This window comes from Canis lupus, chromosome 32, assembly GCF_011100685.1.
Source record: "Canis lupus familiaris isolate Mischka breed German Shepherd chromosome 32, alternate assembly UU_Cfam_GSD_1.0, whole genome shotgun sequence".
NCBI lineage: Eukaryota > Metazoa > Chordata > Mammalia > Carnivora > Canidae > Canis > Canis lupus.
The window spans coordinates 7635940-7656008 of record NC_049253.1 but is presented as its reverse complement, the minus strand read 5'-3'; the positions used below and the strand labels follow the sequence as shown (position 1 = coordinate 7656008).

The 20069-nt window shown below is 40.9% G+C and overlaps 1 protein-coding gene across 17 annotated transcripts in view; it reads left to right on the top strand.

Moving 5' to 3' along the window:
* The window catches only part of ALPK1 (alpha kinase 1), a 136298-nt gene that overhangs the window by 102507 nt on the left and 13722 nt on the right, over window positions 1-20069 (top strand). For 16 of the 17 annotated variants that reach the window (XM_038581883.1, XM_038581882.1, XM_038581871.1 and 13 more), the window contains 6 exons: window positions 4256-4454; window positions 12782-12841; window positions 14475-14561; window positions 15998-16074; window positions 16990-17085; window positions 19080-19184. In XM_038581883.1, coding sequence (XP_038437811.1) covers window positions 4256-4454; window positions 12782-12841; window positions 14475-14561; window positions 15998-16074; window positions 16990-17085; window positions 19080-19184 — 624 coding nt within the window. The remainder of the gene's footprint in view (window positions 1-4255; window positions 4455-12781; window positions 12842-14474; window positions 14562-15997; window positions 16075-16989; window positions 17086-19079; window positions 19185-20069) is intronic. The other variant, XM_038581885.1, reaches the window with a different exon arrangement.

The window sequence follows — 20069 nt, the reverse complement described above, 5'->3', positions numbered from 1 at the left end:
GCAGCCCAGGGCGTGATCCTGGAGACCCTGGATCGAGTCCCATGTCAGGCTCTCTGTATGATGCCTGCTTCCTGCTTCTTCCTCTGCCTGTGTCTCTGCCTCTCTCTCTCTCTCTGTCCCTGTGAATAAATAAATAAAATCTTAAAAAAAATAAAAATAGGGATCCCTGGGTGGCACAGCGGTTTGGCGCCTGCCTTTGGCCCAGGGCACGATCCTGGAGACCCGGGATCGAATCCCACGTTGGGATCCCGGTGCATGGAGCCTGCTTCTCCCTCTGCCTATGTCTCTGCCTCTCTCTCTCTCTCACTGCGTGCCTATCATAAATTAAAAAAATAAATAAATAAATAAATTTTAAAAAAATAAATTAAAAAAACAAAGTCATAGACATAGAAAGTAAAATGGTGACTACCAGCGGCTGGAATATAATGGGGAAAGGGAGTTATTGTTTGATCAGTATAGACTTCCATATTCACAAGATAGAAAAGTTCTAGAGATCTATTCCACAACAATATGCTTAACACTGCTGAACTGTACACTTAAAAATGGTAAAGATGGTAAATTTTATGTTATGTGTTATTTACCACAATAAGATAATTTTTTAAAGAAAGATATAGACTTGGGTTCCTGCCTGACCCTGACCCTTTGGACTTTGTAAATTTGGAAAGTTATTTAACCTCTCAACTTGTTTCCTTACCTTACTTAGATTTTATAGTTACTATAAATTTAAGTAGGATAATGTATGTGAATGTTTTTCATAAACCAGATGGTGCTACAATGATGGAAACCATTTTTATCAGAGAGGTAAAGATTGAGAATCACCTCTAGAAAATAGCTTGTCACTAAGCATTGCATCCCAAGTAGGTATACAATTATCCTAAAACTGAAGTGGGGCAGCTGTGAGAAGGGAGAGCAGAACTGACCATCAGGCATACACCAAAGTGCAACCTCCAAGAGAGGGAATTCACTATGGCTTGCTGAATCATGACCAGCGTGATAGCAATAGCATTGCTCTTTCCAAGAAGTTTCAGGAAACCTAGCAGTGGAAGAGGCTGCCAGCCAGTTCTGCAGATAACAGCTGAGACTGCAAACTAAAGAATTGTGTCACAGGTACCTAGCATAGGAAGGACTCTTGACTAGAGACCAGCCTTAGTGAACAGAGCTGGGGCATACATAAAACCATAAATTTCCCTTTCCATTTGAATGTAGAGTTTATGAATGTCAGTTGGCTGACTTGTTCATGTTTTAAAATTTGACAATTCTCAATAGAAGCTTTGAACATTTCAGTTTTAGTTTTTTTGGGGGGGGTTGTTAGAAACAGAGGTTCACTCGAGCAAATTCACAAAATGAGGTGTACATTTTTACAAAAACATAACGGAAAAATAAAGGAGGCCTGTAACTCTAAGAATAGCAGTCATGAAAAAGTACATTTGGATTCAGAGCTGTCATTTGTCCATCTTCAGTCAGCTGTTGCCCATAAATGTAACTTAGCTACATTCTGTTTTCTGCTTCTTTCTAACCTGACTACCATTCTTTCTATGTTCCTTAGTTCAGATTTGAAAGTTCATTTTTTCAAGCCAGGCCACAGTCATGGGGCCAGGGATAAGATGAGTATCTTAGGTTAGCTTTGACTGGTGGGCATTGGAAATGGGGTCAAGGTTGAGTAGCAAAATGCATGCCAATTTCAAAGGCAGGAACTGTGAGCAGAGCAGTTTTCCTTAGAAAGGATTATGGTATATTAGGCAATGATTAACGTTGGAACCTTTAAAAGATCCAGGAATCTTTCATGCCTGGATTCTGAGCAGACTGAGAAATAAAACAAGAGTTAGGCAAATGAGAGGTTAAACATTACCTTTATTTCTGATAAAGGCTAAACTGAGAGATGTAGCTTCATATTAAAACACAGGAGGTCTGCTAGCTGAACCCCAGAATTATGTAGACAATCCTCATTCAGTCACACAGATTACTAGGGCAAGCAGCACACCACATATAGGGTGGCTTTCTAGGTAAGACTCATGATACATAAGAGCAGAGTATCCTGCTTCCCTTAGACAGCTGTTCCCACGGGGGAAAAAAAGAAGAGCGAAGTCAAGCATGCCCAGTTTCTTCTTCCCAAATTTCCCAATCATATTAGTCAGTCATTCCACCTTCCCTGGGGCAGAGTGGGTAAAGGACTAGAGAGGCCAGGAGTGCTTCAATAAGTAAGCTTCCTTCACAAGGAAGGTAACACCAAGGGGAAGGGAGATATCCTACCCCCACCCCCTATAATTGGCATCTCTATCACAATGAGAACAGTGATCGGTTTGAACAAAAGAATAAATACAAGTGCAAATTATCACTTTCTAGACTTAATAAACACAGTGATAGTTTAAAAGACTTAATGAGTTAAGAATGCATCAGTATGAAAATAGGGAGGTTATTGTGCTGGTTGTTGGTAGGCATTACCTGATTGATGAATACCTATAAATATAAATGTTATGTTCTACATGCAGTGCTATAGATCAGCACACCAAAACGTATATATCAAAAGTCAAATCACGTGAATAAGCACCATTGATAGAACTCTAGAATGGACCAGATATAAAAGTTTAGGCCTGTTTTACTTAGAGATACATACACAAGTATCAAATTAAAACTCTAAAAGAACAGTTCTAGGCAGAAATTGAAAAGCAGAGGTTACTCCCTCGCAATTTTAATGCATCTTCTCTTAGTTTCAATTTGTTAAAGTAAGTTATGCTCAGACCAGCAAATGTAACAACACTGATTACATATTTGGTATTTATTTACTGGTATCACTGCAAGTATCAGATAATTGATATCCAACTCCTGTTTTCCTAAAATAAAGTCGGTACAACATGGGACTTGAACATGTGAGACTGGGACCTAAACATCCTGTGTTCAAATTTCCCCAACTAGTCACAGGTCATGTGACCTTGGGCATGTTACTTAACCTCTATGAGTCTCAGGGTTCCCATCTGTAAAATGGGGGTATTGATTGAATCTACCCATTGGGATTGTTGGAAAGAGTAAGTGAATTAGTACACGGAAAGCACTTAGCACTGTGCCCCACATCTCGTTTTACCCAGTATTAGTACTTAGGACTATGTGGGCATTGTGTGTAATAACATTGCACTGGGAAAATAAACAGTGCTTTCTTGGACTTCCTATGTGAGCTAACATGCTCAGAAAACACTGCTTGATTTAGTTTAGCAAATGAAGAAAGGACTACTGAGTGGGAAACTCACTGATGCTGTTGGCTACATGACTTTGCAGGTCTTTAGTATAACACCTTGGAGACCAAAAGATGATGTGTTTCCATAGAAGTTTGCCTCATTTATCTCTACTTCTCACTCTTTGTTACCCCTTCAGTTCATGCCTGTTTCCTTCTTTTTCTTGTTTCGTTCATTTAACTAAATATAAGATAAACCAAATTTAAAACGTTACCTAATATCCTACATTTCTTCTTAGTTAAAATGTAGGCAATACGTGAAGCCTATAAATGTCATGAACTGATGTGGAACGCTCTTCTAAATTGTTAAGATGACTGAAAGAACCAACCAGCATAACATATCTGGTGTAATCTCATGTAATAAGAGAGAAAAAGAGGGAGAGGAGACAGGGGAAAGAGTAAGGCAAGACAAGGAATCAATGTCTAAATATACCTAAGAGTATAAGTTTCTAGAAGGATCGCTCTGAAACCATTATGAGCTTGAATGAGAATGAGATTGGGGGAGGGGGAGGAAACATCAGGCAAAGAGTAGGGAAACTAAGGGGCGCTTCTCATTTTTACCTTGTGTGGTCCGAATTTTCTAGTAACGGGAAATATGCATTTATCACTTGCATAATTCTAGAAATGTGGTGGGGAAAATGAAATGAAAGAAAGGTTCTCTCTCACAAGTGAATTGGATTTTTCCTCATCCATTTTTTCTTTCGGTTCAGCCGCCCATACATAGATTTTTCTTGCCCTAGGTCTAGGTTTTGTTGTTCTTGTTTGGATTAAAAAATAAGATAAAAACCGGGCAGCCCGGGTGGCTCGGCGGTTTAGCGCCACCTTCGGCCCAGGGCGCGACCCTGGAGACCCGGGATCGAGTCCCACGTCGGGCTCCCGGTGCATGGAGCCTGCTTCTCCCCCTGCCTGTCTCTCTCTCTCTCTCTCGAATAAATAAATAAAATCTTAAGGGAAAAAAAAAAAAAAAAGATAAAACCCGCCTAGAAGGCTAAGCTTGGCGCCTTCCCTGCTTCCCGGCTGCTGCTCCAGGCGTCCCTGAAAGCCTCCATCCTCGCCGGCGACTGCGCGACGGCGGCGGCCATTGTGTTCCTGAGCGACCGCTTCCTGTACGGGCTCGACGTCTCGGGCGGGCTCCTGCGGGTCGCCCAGGCGCTGCACCGGCTGCGGCCCGCGACGCCCATGGCCCCGCAGCTGGTCATTCGCCAAGCGCGGATCTGCGTCAACTCAGGTAGGCGCCCTCCCGCCGGCCCCTCCCCGCCGGCCCCTCCCCGCCGGGCGCCGTCGGGCCGGCGGCTCGCCTTCCCTCCGCCCGCCCCCCGGGGCTGCCTGACTTCCGCGCGAGGCCGGCGGGCGCCCGAGGCCTGCGGGGCCATCTTTTCAAGCTGCGGGCTCTCCCCGCCCCCGGCCCTCAGAGGTGCCCTTGCACCCGCCTCCTGCCAGCACAAAGGCCCTGGCATAAAGGGTTTCAGAGCCAAAAGCGGTAGAGAAAATTGTGAAAGGGTGTGGAAAATACTAATTGGAGCTTTTGTCTTCTAACAAATCTGTCCTGCTGCTTTCAAACAGGGGTATCTGAATTGCTATACTTCTGACCAAGAGCCTTTAAAAAGCAGATTAAAATTCTACTATTTTCTCTTAGTTCTCCTGTCTCCTTTCTGTAGGGCCACTTGACTATGCTCACAATAGAGCTGACAAATCCACTGAAGTAATTTGAGGGTTTTTTTCCATCACTGGGAACACCGGTACAGTACCTGATTAGGCCTTAAAGTATCTTTTTTTTTTCCTTCTGTCATTTTGAATGAAATGAAAAATGAGGCTGACATTCTAACTTAGGATGTAATGTGGAGGGGCGTTGGAGGGAGAAAAAGGCCTGCTAATGTATTACAGTGAAGTGTCCTTCTATAGAATTTTTGAATTCTTTAAATTACTGATAACCTCGAGGTTTAGAAATGTGTAGCCTGCTATTCTCATTTCTAAGAGTGAAAGAATAAAGGACAAAAGTAGAAGGCAGATTTGCCTTTCCCAGGAACAGGACTGGCTCATTCTTTAAATGGATTTTAGCTATTGTTATTGTTTTAGTAAGTCTGGCCCTTCAAAGGGTTAAAATATCTTTACTTCATTTCCTTTGAAAAGGAACTGTACAGACATACTAAATGGGACAATTGTTAGATGCAGAGAGCCGCAGAGATAAAAAAAGACATGAGAGAAATGGGCTTGTGAAAGTTAACTTTTCAAAAGCCCAACTTCATTCACTTTCAAGTTCTTGCAGCTGTGCATAAATTGTGTCCGTGTTTATTGCTTTTCTAGAGTAACTGCAGGGACGGAGTTGAACTTAGGAAAACTTCTCACTTACAATATCCCTAATTTGGGACATTTTACAATGTTTGGGGTTTATATTGTCTGGGGTATGAGTGAAACCGAACTTTGTGTTCCTTCGGATGGCATCAGATGGCAATGATGTGTGTGCATGGCATTCTGTGGGGAGAACAGAATGATGAGGGCTGGGTGTGCCCAGGCAGAGTTCTAACATTGGTTTCTCCTCAGGTAGAACTTGGAACAGGGATGCCTGGGTGGCTCAGTGGTTGGGCATCAGCCTTCAGCCCAGGGTGTGATCCTGGAGACCCAGCATCGAGTCCCACATCGGGCTCCCTGCATAGAGCCTGCTTCTCCCTCTGCTTCTGCCTGTGTCTCTCTCTCTGTGTGTCTCTCATGAATAAATAAATAAAATCTTTAAAATCCCTATCAAAATACCATGGACTTTCTTCAGAGAGTTGGAACAAATTATCTTAAGATTTGTGTGGAATCAGAAAAGACCCCAAATAGCCAGGGGAATATTAAAAAAGAAAACCATAGCTGGGGGCATCATAATGCCAGATTTCAGGTTGTACTACAAAGCTGTGGTCAAGACAGTGCAGTACTGGCACAAAAACAGACACATAGATCAATGGAACAGAATAGGGAATCCAGAAGTGGACCCTCAACTTTATGGTCAGCTAATATTCAACAAAGGAGGAAAGACTATCCACTGGAAAAAGGACAATCTCTTCAATAAATGGTGCTGGGAAAATTGGACATCCACATGCAGAAGAATGAAACTGGACCATTCTCTTGCACCATACACAAAGATAAACTCAAAATGGATGAAAGATCTAAATGTGAGACAAGATTCCATCAAAATCCTAGAGGAGAACACAGGCAACACCCTTTTTGAACTTGGCCACAGCAACTTCTTGCAAGATACATCCATGAAGGCAAGGGAAACAAAAGCAAAAATGAACTATTGGGACTTCATCAAGATAAGAAGCTTTTGCACAGCAAAAGAAACAGTCAACAAAACTAAAAGACAACCCACAGAATGGGAGAAGATATTTTCAAATTACGTATCAGATAAAGGACTAGTATCCAAGATCTATAAAGAACTTATTAAACTCAATAATAAACAAACAATCCAATCATGAAATGGGCAAAAGACATGAACAGAAATCTCACAGAGGAAGACATAGACATGGCCAACAAGCACATGAGAAAATGCTCCATATCACTTGCCATCAGGGAAATACAATCAAAACCACAATGAGATACCACCTCATACCAGTAAGAATGGGGAAAATTAACAAGGCAGGAAACAACAAATGTTGGAGAGGATGTGAAGAAAGGGGAACCCTCTTGCACTGTTGGTGGGAATGTGAACCACATGTGCAGCCACTCTGGAAAACTGTGTGGAGGTTTCTCAAAGAGTTAAAATAGATCTGCCCTACGACCCAGCAATTGCACTGTTGATACCGATAGATATCAACCCCAAAGATACCGATGCAGTGAAACGCCGGGACACCTGCACCCTGATGTTTATAGCAGCAATGTCCACAATAGCCAAACTGTGGAAGGAGCCTCGGTGTCCATTGAATGATGAATGGATAAAGAAGATATGGTCTATGTATACAATGGAATATTACTCAGCCATTAGAAACGACAAATACCCACCATTTGCTTCAAGGTGGATGGAACTGGAGGGTATTACGCTGAGTGAAATAAGTCAGTTGGAGAAGGACAAACATTATATGGTCTCATTCATTTGGGGAATATAAATAATAGCGAAAGGGAATAAAGGGGAAAGGAGAGAAAATGAGTGGGAAATATTAGAAACGGAGACAGAACATGAGAGACTCCTAACTCTGGGAAATGAACAAGGGGTGGTAGAAAGGGAGGTGGGCAGGGGGTGGGGGTCACTGGGTGATGGGCACTGAGGGGGATACTTGATGGGATGAGCACTGGGTGTTATGCTATATGTTGGCAATTTGAACTCCAATAAAATATAACTGTAAAAAAAGGGAAAAAAGTAAAATCTTTTAAAAAAAGAACTTGGAACAGTTATTGTGTCCTATTTTATGATATATGGATTTGCTATAGTATGACATGGAAATTGAGGTCAAGTGGTAAACAGGCATGTTGATAGCTTTGCTTTACACAGTCAAACTGATCTTTTCACTTGTTTGTTTTGTTGTTTCTCTCATGCTTCTAACCATGATAACAAGTGAGCCTAGATATCATCATGAGCAGTACGCTCCTCTGCTGATACACATCCTATGTCTAAGATAAAATCCTAGATCTTACTCCCAACAGTTGGATTATCTTTTCCTCAAAAATACTATCAGAAGAACCACAAGAAAATGAATACAAGCCCTCAGAGTTAAATGATTTTTGTGAACTTCTGCCCCTAAACAACTCTCTTATTTTTTTAAGATTAATTTATTTTAGAAAGAGAATGGGAGTGCATGAGTAGGAAGGGCAGAGAGAAGGTGGCAGAGAAACACAAGCAGACTCCATGCTGAGCTCAGAGCTCCACGCAGGCTCAATCTCATAACTCTGAGATCACTACCTGAGCCAAAATCAAGTCAGGGGCTCAACCAACTGTGTCACTCAGGCACTCCCCTGCAAACAACTCTTAAGCTTCCCCATACTCTGGATGTCTCAGAGAGAGAGGGACTTAGAGTGGGCGTGGTGTCCTAGTAAAGAAGATACCATGAAAAGGGGTCTCCATTCTCAGCAGTTGGGACTCCTGGAATGGAGAAATGAGAGGATTGATTTTATAAGGAATATGAAAGAGGTTATATATTTTCTTAAAAAGTTTGCTCAAGTTTGGGTCCCCAGGTATCTCCAGGTAGCTGGAGAAGCCACCTATGTTGTAGGAGGAAGGCACAGGAGAAGCCAGTGGTTAGAAGCATGATCATCAGGTCATGATACTGGGATCCTGGGATCAAGCTCCCTGCTCAGTGGGGAGTCTGCTTCTCCCTCTCCAGCTGCCTCTCCCCACCCTTGCTTATGCTTTCTCACATGTGGATTTGCTTTCTCAAATAAATAGATAAAATCTTTTAAAATAAATAAATAATTTTTTAGACTATCCAAAAAGTCTAAATACGTGCCCATCTGTTAAAAGTGAATGGTAACAACCTTCCAATAAAGATAAATTTCCTGGGCCAGTTTCTCAGGTGTTCCAACCTCCTAACTGACCTATCTGAAATTCATTCCTGCTGCAGGCCTAACAGCAAAAGAAAGTGATGGAACTGGACATTATATTTAAGGAAAATACTGAGAATGAAACATGTAGAGTTAGATAGATGAAGATATGAAAGATCAATTTTTAAAACTTGGAGAATAGAATGAAAAAAACACAGAAGCATAATAGGACTTCTGAGAGGACTTGAATTGGAGACAAACATGTCTTTGTGTTGAAAAGGGGGACCCAACCTTGAGCAAACTTTTTTAGAAAACCACCTAGACGTACTGTGGTGAAACTACAGAAAATCAAACAATGAGAAAATCTTAAAGGAAACAGAGAAAAGATAGGTTTTATATATATGGGAACCATAGTTAGGCTGACAAAAAGCATCATCTTATCAGGAACAACAGAGTCCAGAAAGCAATAGAATCTACCAAAAAAAAATTGAGAGGAAATAATTTCCAACCTAGAATATATGCTCAGCAAAGTCATCATTCACGAGTGAGGACAAAATAGACATTTTCAGATAAAGACTAAAAATATTTGTTACCCTCAAGACATCTCTCTCTCTCTCTCTCTCTCTCTCTCTCTCACACACACACACACACACACACATTAAAGAATGTATTTTGTGAATTGTGAAGGAGGAAATTGAATCCATAAAAATGGAGTAGGAGATTCCAAAAGCAATGGTAGGTAAAGAATTGGTAAATGCACAGGTCAAACTAATTAAGATCAAAAATAAAAGGAAATTATATAGTAGTATCACATAGTTTATCAGATGCAAATATCTTACAATATTACCAAATTGACAAACATTGGATTCAATTAATAATAATACATTGCAGTCAAGGAAGGCTTGTTCCACATATATAAGGATGGTTAAATATTTAAAAGTTGATTCATTCAGGAGTGCCTGGCTGGCTCAGTTGGTAGAGCATGTGACTTGATCTCAGAGTCATGAGTTCATGCCCCTTGTGTGTGGAGCTTACTAAATAATAATAATAATAATAATAATAATAATAATAATAAAATAACTGATTCATTCAATTCACCTTGTGGACGGAATAAACAAGAAAACTATGTGTTCACCTAAATTGATGTGAGAAGTGTTTTATAAAATTTTCAGCCCATTTAAGTTAAAAATACAAACTAGGGATCCCTGGGTGGCGCAGCGGTTTAGCGCCTGCCTTTGGCCCAGGGCGCGATACTGGAGACCCGGGATCGAATCCCACGTCGGGCTCCCGGTGCATGGAGCCTGCTTCTCCCTCTGCCTATGTCTCTGCCTCTCTCTCTCTGTGTGTGTGACTATCATAAATAAATAAAAATTTAAAAAATAAATAAATAAAAATACAAACTAGAGTTAGAGATGTAATTAATCAGGTTCCAGTCAGAAGCCAAAAACAACACAGTAATTTGAACAAGGAAAGTTTAATATGAAGAGTTGTTAACTCGGGGATCCCTGGGTGGCGCAGCGGTTTGGCGCCTGCCTTTGGCCTAGGGCGCGATCCTGGAGACCCAGGATCGATTCCCACGTCGGGCTCCCGGTGCATGGAGCCTGCTTCTCTCTGCCTGTGTCTCTGCCTCTCTTTCTCTCTCTGTGACTATCATAAATAAATAAAAATTAAAAAAAAAAAGAGTTGTTAACTATATCAGGGGGTTAATGAGGGATTACTAGTAAGTAGTAAAAAGAACTATAAGGAATACAGGATAAGCAGTTATAAGGAATAGCCACTATCCCTTGTACTGAGATAGAGCATGCAAGAAAAAGTTCACAACCCTACAGCCAGGCACATCAGGAGTATGATCCAGACCTTGTTGGAAAAGGCACAGCCATAACTTACTGGATGGCAGAGAAGTCAAGGAGGTTCCATGCCAGCAAAACTCACTGGAAATCCACCTTTTTGGGTGCCGGGGGACCCTGTTGACAAAAAGATGCCTTGGAACTCACCACAAAGCTGCCTTTATGGAATGGCAGGAGGAAACATTCATGGGGAAGTCCCTCACTGGCAGCACTGTACTGTGAATCACCTGAGAGGATGCTGTGGGAAGCTGCTGGCCGGGGGTGCTGCTGACCTCTGCACACTGAAGAGCCAAGTGCTGGAGAAGCCACCTATGTTGTAGGAGGAAGGCACAGGAGAAGCCAGGAATGCTGCAGGAGGCGGGCATTTGAGAAGCTATATGCACTGCAGGAGCCTGGCAGGAATTCCACACTAAATCAGAAAGAGAAGCAGCCTCCCCTTGCAGTGTCTCTCCACACCCTCCAATGACGAAGCTGGTAAAGGAGAATTATTTACAAGATCTATTCCCATTATTGCAAAGCAGGCAATGAAGGGTGAATTTGGAACTAAACAGCAATAATCTGATAGCTGCATAAGAAGAAACTTTTTTTTAAGATTGTATTTATTTATATTTAACAGAGAGAAAGAGAGAGAAAACACAAGCAAGGGGAGTGGCAGAGGAAAAGGAAGAAGCAGACTCCCCATTGAGCAGGGAGCCTGACATAGAGCTCCATCCCAGGACCCTGGGATCATGACCTGAGCCAAAGGCAGATGCTTAACCCGACTGAGCCACCCAGGAGCCCCAAGAAGGAACTTCCTAACCTGATAAAAGGAAGCAACTGAAAACCTTGGCAAAACTACTGATAAAAAATTAGAAATATTCCCCTTAAAATCAAGTAAAGAATAAAATGTTACTTATGATCACTTCTATGTGATACTGACCTGAAGTCCTCCCAATGCAATGAAAAAAGAAAAAGAAATAAGAGATATAAAGATTAGAAATGCGTAAACACAACTATCAGGATCTGTAGACAGTATGATTGCTCACATAGAAAACTTCAAGAAATACACTGATTATTAGAATTAAGGCATTCAGCAAGTTTGGTGATTACAAATCAATATATGTTTAAAATAGCCATGCTGGGGCAGCCCCAGTGGCTCAGCGGTTTAGCGCCACCTTCAGCCTAGGGCATGATCCTGGAGACCTGGGATCAAGTCCCACGTCGGGCTCCCTGCATGGAGCCTGCTTCTCCCTCTGCCTGTGTCTCTGTGTGTCTCTCATGAATAAATAAATAAAATTTATTTAAAAAATAATAAAAAAATAAATAAAATAAAATAAAATAGCCATCCTTAGCAGCAAAACCTAATTAGAAGGGCACCTGGTGGCTTAGTTGGTTAAGCGTCCAACTCTTGATTTTGGCTCTGGTTATGATCTCAGGGTCCTGGAATCAAGCCCCACATAGGACTCCCCACGCAGTGGGGAGTCCGCTAGAGATTTTCTCTCTCTCTCTCTCTCTCTCTGCCTCTATACTTTCCTCTGTTCGTGTGCTCTGTCTAAAATAAATACATACATACATACATACATACATACATACATACATACCTAAGTAGAAAATATAACTTTTAAGAAGAAAGATACCTTTGGTAAAATTCATTTACACAGGTATTTCATGCTGTCTTTCTAAACACATTCTTTCCTTCTTTCCTTCCTTCCTTCCCCTTTCATAGTCTCATTCATTGAAAGAAGACGTAACGTTTTACAAGGGTTTGCCTTTACTTCTTAAGCCTTATTCTATATGAATGCATGTATATGTGTGTGTATATGTGTATAGATCTAATTGCCATTTCAGATATAGTACAACTTTCCACCTTACCAATTCCTGGAAATGTTATCTTTTCTGTTCACTTTTGTGTATAATGTAGTTATTGATTTTAAATTTTATTTTTTTAAAGATGTATTTATTTTAGAGAGAGAGTACATGAGAACACACATGCGTTGGGGGGGGGTGTGGAAGGAGAGGAAGAGAGAGAATCTCAAGCAGACTCCCTGCTGAGTGTGCAGCCAGAGGTGGAGCTCGATCTCACCACCGGAGATCAAGAGTCCATCACTTAGCCAACCAAGCCACCCAGGCACTTCTGATTTTAAATTTTAAAATAGAATGTTTCCAAGACAGGTTATGTTCCCTATTATAATGTGTTAATCTTAAAACATAAACTACTAGTAATATTAAAGGCACCTGTTCAGAACTAATTGTGTGATGTTTGGTTGCTTCTTTTCAGGGAAACTTTTAAAAGCAGAATATATCCTGAGCAGTCTAATAAGCAATAATGGAGCAACAGGTAAAGTGCTTTCCTAACTTCACAACGACCTTCACGTGCAGCTTTGGTCAAGAAACTTAATTCTCTGTTTCTCCGTTTTCTCCAATTAAAAATGAAAACAAAACAACCAAAGTTCTAATATTTCCCTGTTTTATTGTAGAGTGTGTTGTCTAATGAACAATATGCTGTTAAAGCATGTAACTCTGTGGGCCTCAGAAGAGACTTAGTAGCACTTTTTAGGAGAACTATAAATGGAAATAAAGCCTGTAAATTAAGAAAAATACATATATGGGTTTATGTATTTAAATGCCTTGGAAAATAAATTTGATTTTACTCTATATGTATTTTAATAAGAGCTTATTTTGAAGTGGATTTCTTTCAATATTTAATCATACACAAAAGGAAGCGCATCCTACTAGTTGAGTAAGATATCATTTATACCTCCAGATATCTTGTCTGAATTTCTGGGCATTAAAGTCAACAAGTTTCCCAGTAAGTTGAAGACAACTTCTAGTAGACTTTTAATCCCAATGTGTTTGGATACAAGGCCCCAAGTTTCTTGACACTTGTAGCCACTTCCAGTGGGGAGGCAGTTTGAAATACAGACTTTAACTACATACCCCTCATTTGTGGCCATCACTAACCTAGGATGTGCACACTTCCCATCTTCTACACCACACCACACACACACACACACACACACACACACACACACACACACTGGGATTAAAAGCTGGGGAGAAAATAGAGAAGGTGATGTGACACAAAATCAAGAGGGGTGTAATAATGAATTTGACTCTATTTTTGGTGTTTGACCACCAACAATTTTCAGTCCCATAACTTGGCAGACGGGCATGGGGGGGGGGCTATTTTTGGGTTGTTTTATTATTTTTTTTTAAGATTTTATTTATTCATTCATGAGAGACACACAGAGAGAGGCAGAGACACAGGCAGAGAGAAGCAGGCTCCATGCAGGGAGCCTGACGTGGGACTTGATCCTGGGTCTCCAGGATCATGCCCTGGTCTGAAGGTGGCACTAGACCGCTGAGACCCCCGGGCTGCCCTTTTGGGTTGTTTTAAACATACTTATCAGTAAACTGAGCATAGCTTGTGGGAGACCGTACCCCAGCCCCACACCCTAATCACAATTAAAACCAAAGCCACTCACCATTCTTCATTCAAGTCAAAAGGACCAGCTTGGGTGTCTGCCTGCCAGAAAGGCTCATTATATGAGTACTTAGTCTTTTCATACCTTCTTGTCATGTGTGTGCATCAAGTCCCAACCTCCCAACCAATTTGGGGTGGATTGGAAAGAATCGCCGGTCTCCTCAGGAACCAGAAGGAAGAGGATCCCAGGCCTCTTAGTGCAGATGCCATAAAGCAAGAGATAGCTCCAATGATAAGGAACACAAATGAAGTCAGTGTGACAGAACACAGTCCATTGGGAGACCAGACAGGAGTTCATTTCTGTGAAGCCTTGGAGGTTACAGCAAGGAGTTTGGACCTTTCCCTATATGTAGAGAAAAGATGGTCTCTGGAATCTGTATTACTTGTGTTCATGAAGACTTGTGAGAAAACGGTGTCATTTCACCAGGCTATTTCCTTGATAATTCAATGCTAAAACTGCTTTACTGTTTTCTCTCTTTTGTTGTAGGTACCTGGCTGTACAGAAATGAAAGCGACAAGGTCCTGGTACAGTCAGTCTGCATACAGATCAGAGGGCAAATTCTGCAGAAGTTAGGTACGGTCATCAAACATTTGCTCCTCTCAGGGCTCATTTACAAAGTCCGGCCGTGAGAGTTTACTGTGGAATTTTTGTATTGTATCTGGTTAAAATTACTAATCCCCACATCGTTTAGTTTCCTCATCAAAAAGAAAATGACATTTAAGATCCCAGAAGTGTTACAAACACTAATAAAATATTTTCTGAGCAGCCCGGGTGGTTCAGCGGTTTAGCGCCGCCTTCGGCGTTGGGCTCCTTGCGTGGAGCCTGCTTCTCCCTGTGCCTGTGTCTCTGCCTCTCTCTCTCTCTGTGTCTCTCATAAATAAATAAATAAGACCTAAAAAATAATAATAATAAAATAAAATATTGTCTGTTGAGTTTTGTTACAGAAACACACAGCTGTGTGATATTAACCCTAGGGTTCTCAAGATTATTTCTGGCGTCTGGCTTTCAATTCTACAGGACCCCATGTGTTAGAGTGACACCTTATTGTAAACCACCCTGACACCATACCCATTCATTCCCCAGAGGACATTCCTGACTTTGTCAAACAAAAGTTGTAGAATGCTAATTGGGCTTTAAAATGCATGGCCCCGCCCCCGCTGGTTATAGCCGGGCAAAGCTGAGTGCTGTGCCAACAGTCCACAAGAGGGCTTCTAGCACTGCCCCCACAGACAGGGCAACCTGAACTTGGGGGGGTGGGGGGGATGGTGAGTGTGCCGCACTAGGGGAGGGGGTCCTGAGGAGGGAGGGACACAGGGCTGAGGCTCTGCTGTAGGCTGGAGAGCGGAGGGAGATGCGCTGGGAGGGAGGAGGGAGCTTCTGGGGCCCCTGTGGGCTTCCTAGCCTATCCCCACCTGAACACAGAAGACTTTCAAAAACATCAAAAAGGAAGAATAAAAAGGAGCTGCAGGTGCTCAAATAAATAAATAAGTATGCAAACACATCTGAAAAAAATTTTTAAGATCTTATTTATTTATTCATGAGAGACACAGAGAGGCAGAGACACAGGCAAAGGGAGAAGCAGGCTCCATGCAGGGAGCCCAACGTGGGACTCGAGCCCAGGTCTCCAGGATCACGCCCTGGGCTGAAGGCAGTGCCAAACCACTGAGCCACCCGGGCTGCGCACATCTGAAAATTTTTAACACAGAAAATTAGTATTCTTGTTAATTATGGGGCTAATTATTTTTTATTTATATATATTGTATATGATATATAATAATTCTTTCTGTTTCTCTGTGAAAGGGAAGAATTATCTGTACTGAACCAACTGGAAAAATAGGTTGCTGTTTTTCCAGCAGATTGCTATCGATTGATTGCCGTCAGTGTAATTCAGCCTTAAATTTTCCTAACAGGAAACAATGAATCTTCTTTCCGTATTAGTTTTCAAAGATATTTTCTAACACAATAGGCAGATACTAGCAGTTTGTCTCGTCTCCCCTTTTTCTTTTCAGGGATGTGGTATGAAGCAGCAGAGCTAATATGGACCTCCATCATAGGATATTTGACACTTCCTCAGCCAGATAGAAAGGTGATATATCTAGTGTTTTGTTTTGTTTTTCTCCTTTCTTACATTTGTCTTTGGATGATTATCTCCTTAAAGCACAATTCACTGTATCATTTATTAATTTTATTGGTTCTATTTTTCTTTGTATTGGTTCTATTTTTATCGATTCTTCATGGGCATAGGACCAGAAACATTTGGTAACTTTCTCTTGTGTCTTGCCTTGTCCCCACTCACAGCTAGACTCCTGGCATGTATTTAGTGTTTCTGCATTCATTTCTAACTATCTATTTATATATTTATTTCTATGATCCATTCATCTATTTATTTTATTATAGATTTAGTCTTTACCTGATTCCATAGCAAAGTTGAAATAGCCAAGTTCCTTATTTATAAAATCATTTTTCCTGAGTTGAGTGGACAGGCTTCAATTAATTGTTTATGTGGCATCTTTATCCAAGAAGTTGAGAAGCAACATTTGTTTTCCTACTTGATGTTTTCATTCTCTGTACCTCTGTAGGAATATTCTCCTTGTTAACTGGAACACTGGGTCATCTTGTTTCCCTGAGCTATATAGCAGTGCCACTGCCTACAATCCTTTTATGACCCAAACAGAATGGGACAAAAGGCCTCTTGCCTTTTGTCCCAATTCTTTAGGCCTAGCAGTATGGAGAAGTTAGTGTTGACAGTCCAGTAAAGCCCAACTAAGAAATAGTTGTGTTTACATTGGGTCTGTGTCCTCAGGATGTGATGATTTTTCAAACCCTGTGGCATCCAGTTTAGAAGTATTTTCAGTCAGAATAACAATAACAATAAGACTAAGAAGAATCAGCAGCAGCAGTAGGTAATCTGGAGAACTAATTGTTGACTTTAGGCCTTGAGATGAGAGCAGTAATTGACCATTAATTCCTAATCTGTGTTTTGTTTGTATTTTTCTTACAGGGTATTTCCACGTCACTAGGTATACTGGCAGACATCTTTGTTTCCATGAGCAAAAAAGATTATGAAAAGTTTAAAAACAATCCACAGATTAACTTGGTAATTATCAAGTGTCAAAATCATGGTGCAGAGTGGCATCACTTACAAAACTGCCAGTGTTTTTGGTGATTGGTGTATCAATCTCATTCCTTCTCCAGGAGTCAGGGAGCACAGTGTCTCCCCTCTTAAAGTCACATGAACAATCCTGGGTACAATTCTATTGGTGTCCTACCTAGCACCTAGCACAGTACCAGACATACGAGGGTACTAAAAAAATGACTTGTGAATGAATGAATATCATTGAGGTGATAAATGCTTTGAATCCCACTTACTTCCTTTCAAATCATCACAAATTCAGTTTCCACACTTGGGGCACCTCAGTGATAAGGTAAAGGGGTAACAATTTTAAAGATTTCATTTTTTAAAGTAAGCTCTACATCCAACATGGGGCTTGAAATTACAACTCTGAGATCAAGAGTTGCATGCTCTACTGACTGAGCCAGGCAGGTGCCCCAAAGGGATAACAGTTTTAAAACTTTAATTACCCTCTACTCAAATAAGACCATGAGTTACTTGTCTAGGTTTTTATCCTTAGTAATAATGATTACTAGTATTTATCTATTCTTTTACAATTTAATATATAGGAGCACATAAAACCCTATGAGGTAGGTAGAGCAAAATGTATCATTCTCATTTTAGAGAAAAATAAACTGACGTCCTGAGAAACTAAGTGAGTTCTATAGTTTGCACCCTGTAAGAAAGAATACTAGGAGCAGAACCCAGGTCTCTGACCAGTCTAGAGCATTAGCATAGACATTGACCTGTTCTCCTGCACTGAACTGGTATTGAGATTTTTAATATTATCATGAAGGTTGCCATCTTTATTAAATACTAAAGTGACATAGTAACCATATTTAATAGTAATTAGTGTAGCATAAGAGTACATGCAGCTTGCTGCTAGCACTCTGAGTCTTAGCAAAATGTTGCTTTTGCTGTCAGACCAACACACAAGAAAAGGGTTATATCCCTTGTTCAGTGAAGTTGTCTTTGATGATTGCTTAAAATTATAATCTGCCAGGCTGCCTGGCTGAGCATGTGACTCTTGTTCTCAGGGTTGTGAGTTCAAGTGCCACATTGGGTTTAGAGCTTACTTAAAGAAAGAAAGAAAGAAAGAAAGAAAGAAAGAAAGAAAGAAAGAAAGAAAGAAAGAAAGAAAGAAAGAAAGAAAAGGAAAGAAAGAAAGAAAGAAGAAAGAAAGAGAAAGAAAGAAAGAAAAGAAAGAAAGAAAGAAAGAAAGAAAGAAAGAAAGAAAGAAAGAAAAAGAAAGAAGAAAGAAAAGAAAGAAAGAAAGAAAGAAAGAAAGAAAGAAAGAAAGAAAGAAAGATTAAATTAAATTTTTTAAAATTGTAAACTGCCTCCCTACCCTGAACCTCTTTGTGGCCCCTTCCCGCTTTTTCTCTAGAACAGTTATCACCATGTCAGATACCATGCATTTTACTCATTTTGTGTATTGACTGATCTCTTCCCCTCAACAGGAAGTAAGTTTATTGTAGACTCACTGCTGTCTCCTTCATGTCTAGAACAGTGCCTGGCACATGGAGGTACACACATTTCTAGGATGAATGAATGAATCTTAATTGCCGTGAAATCATACATTAAAAGGTTCTTTCCTAAGAACAGTGTAGAAATCATCAGCTCATCTGGCTGCAAAATATGCAGAGTTCCTGTGAACAAAGAGTTGCATGATCCTCCAGAGAAACTTGTGTAAACTATTTTGTATAGGCAGGCATTTGTGAATTTTTGCACACATTAGGCCCTCTCTGAGGAGGGGGGGGGGGATAGGTTGTGTATGGGTGCTGGGGGAAAGGACACTCACTCAACAATCTAGGGGTTTGGGGCCACTTAACTCTTTCTTGGCACTGTTCTGAAAAGGTTGTGATGAGGGACAGTGTTTTTCAGAATACTGAAAGAAAAGCAAAGGAATTTCATAGCCTGACTTTTGCTAATGAACAAATAATTGTTAATACAACACTTGGCTTCCTATTTTTTCACAGGGTTTGCTGAAGGAGTTTGACCACCGTTTGCTCTCAGCTGCAGAAGCCTGCAAACTGGCAGCTGCCTTCAGTCCCTACACACCTCTGTTTGTGCTCACAGCTGTGGTAAGGAGGGTGCAGCCCCTTGCTGAACTGCTCCCCAGTGAGAGGAGTAACCAGTGAGAGGGAAGGTCTAACCTAAAGTGGGCTTTGTGCACATCATTAGATCATTGTGATCAGGCCTTAAGTGTAGAAAAGTTTTATCAGAGTAGTGACATCCTGTTGGAAGCTAAATTAATTCAGCCTAGGGGTATGATATTGTCTGCCTTAGACCAATGGCCAAGCACATCAGAATTGCCCAAGGAGTCCTTTAGAAATGCACATTCCTAGTCCACCCTATATCCACTAAATGCAAATCTCTGGGATTGGTACCCCGAAATCTCTCGTTTTGAAATACTGCCCAGGTGCAGAGGGGTTTGGAAGCTGCTACTCTGTTGTTTTGAGTACTATTAAATAAATGATGTTTTTGTATGTAGCAGCCTCCTTTTCACAGAGAAAATTACTATGTCCATTTCCCATATATAGACTCTCTTTGTTGAAACTAACAACAACAGTAACAGCAACAACAAATTTATCATCTTTGATCAAAAAGTATCAGGCCTGGGGCCGCCCAGCTGGTTCAGTTAAAGGAGCATGCAGCTCTTGATCTCAGGGTCATGAGCTCGAGCCCCACATTGGGTGTAGACATTACTAAAAAGAATAAATAAAAAAAAAATTTTAAAGTATGAAGCAAACAGCAAGATTGTAGTTAAAACTAATTTCTTCCCCCTCATGCCAACCAATCACATGTATCCCAGGCCCTGCTCCTGATTCACCAAAAAGATATTAGGTCCTTGACTCAATACTTGATTGTATATATTTTTTAGAATATCTGGCAAGTGTTTATTTTCCTAAAATATTTCTAATTACTGCCCCCCCCCCCCCCAGGAATGAAGTTTTTCCTGTCACTTC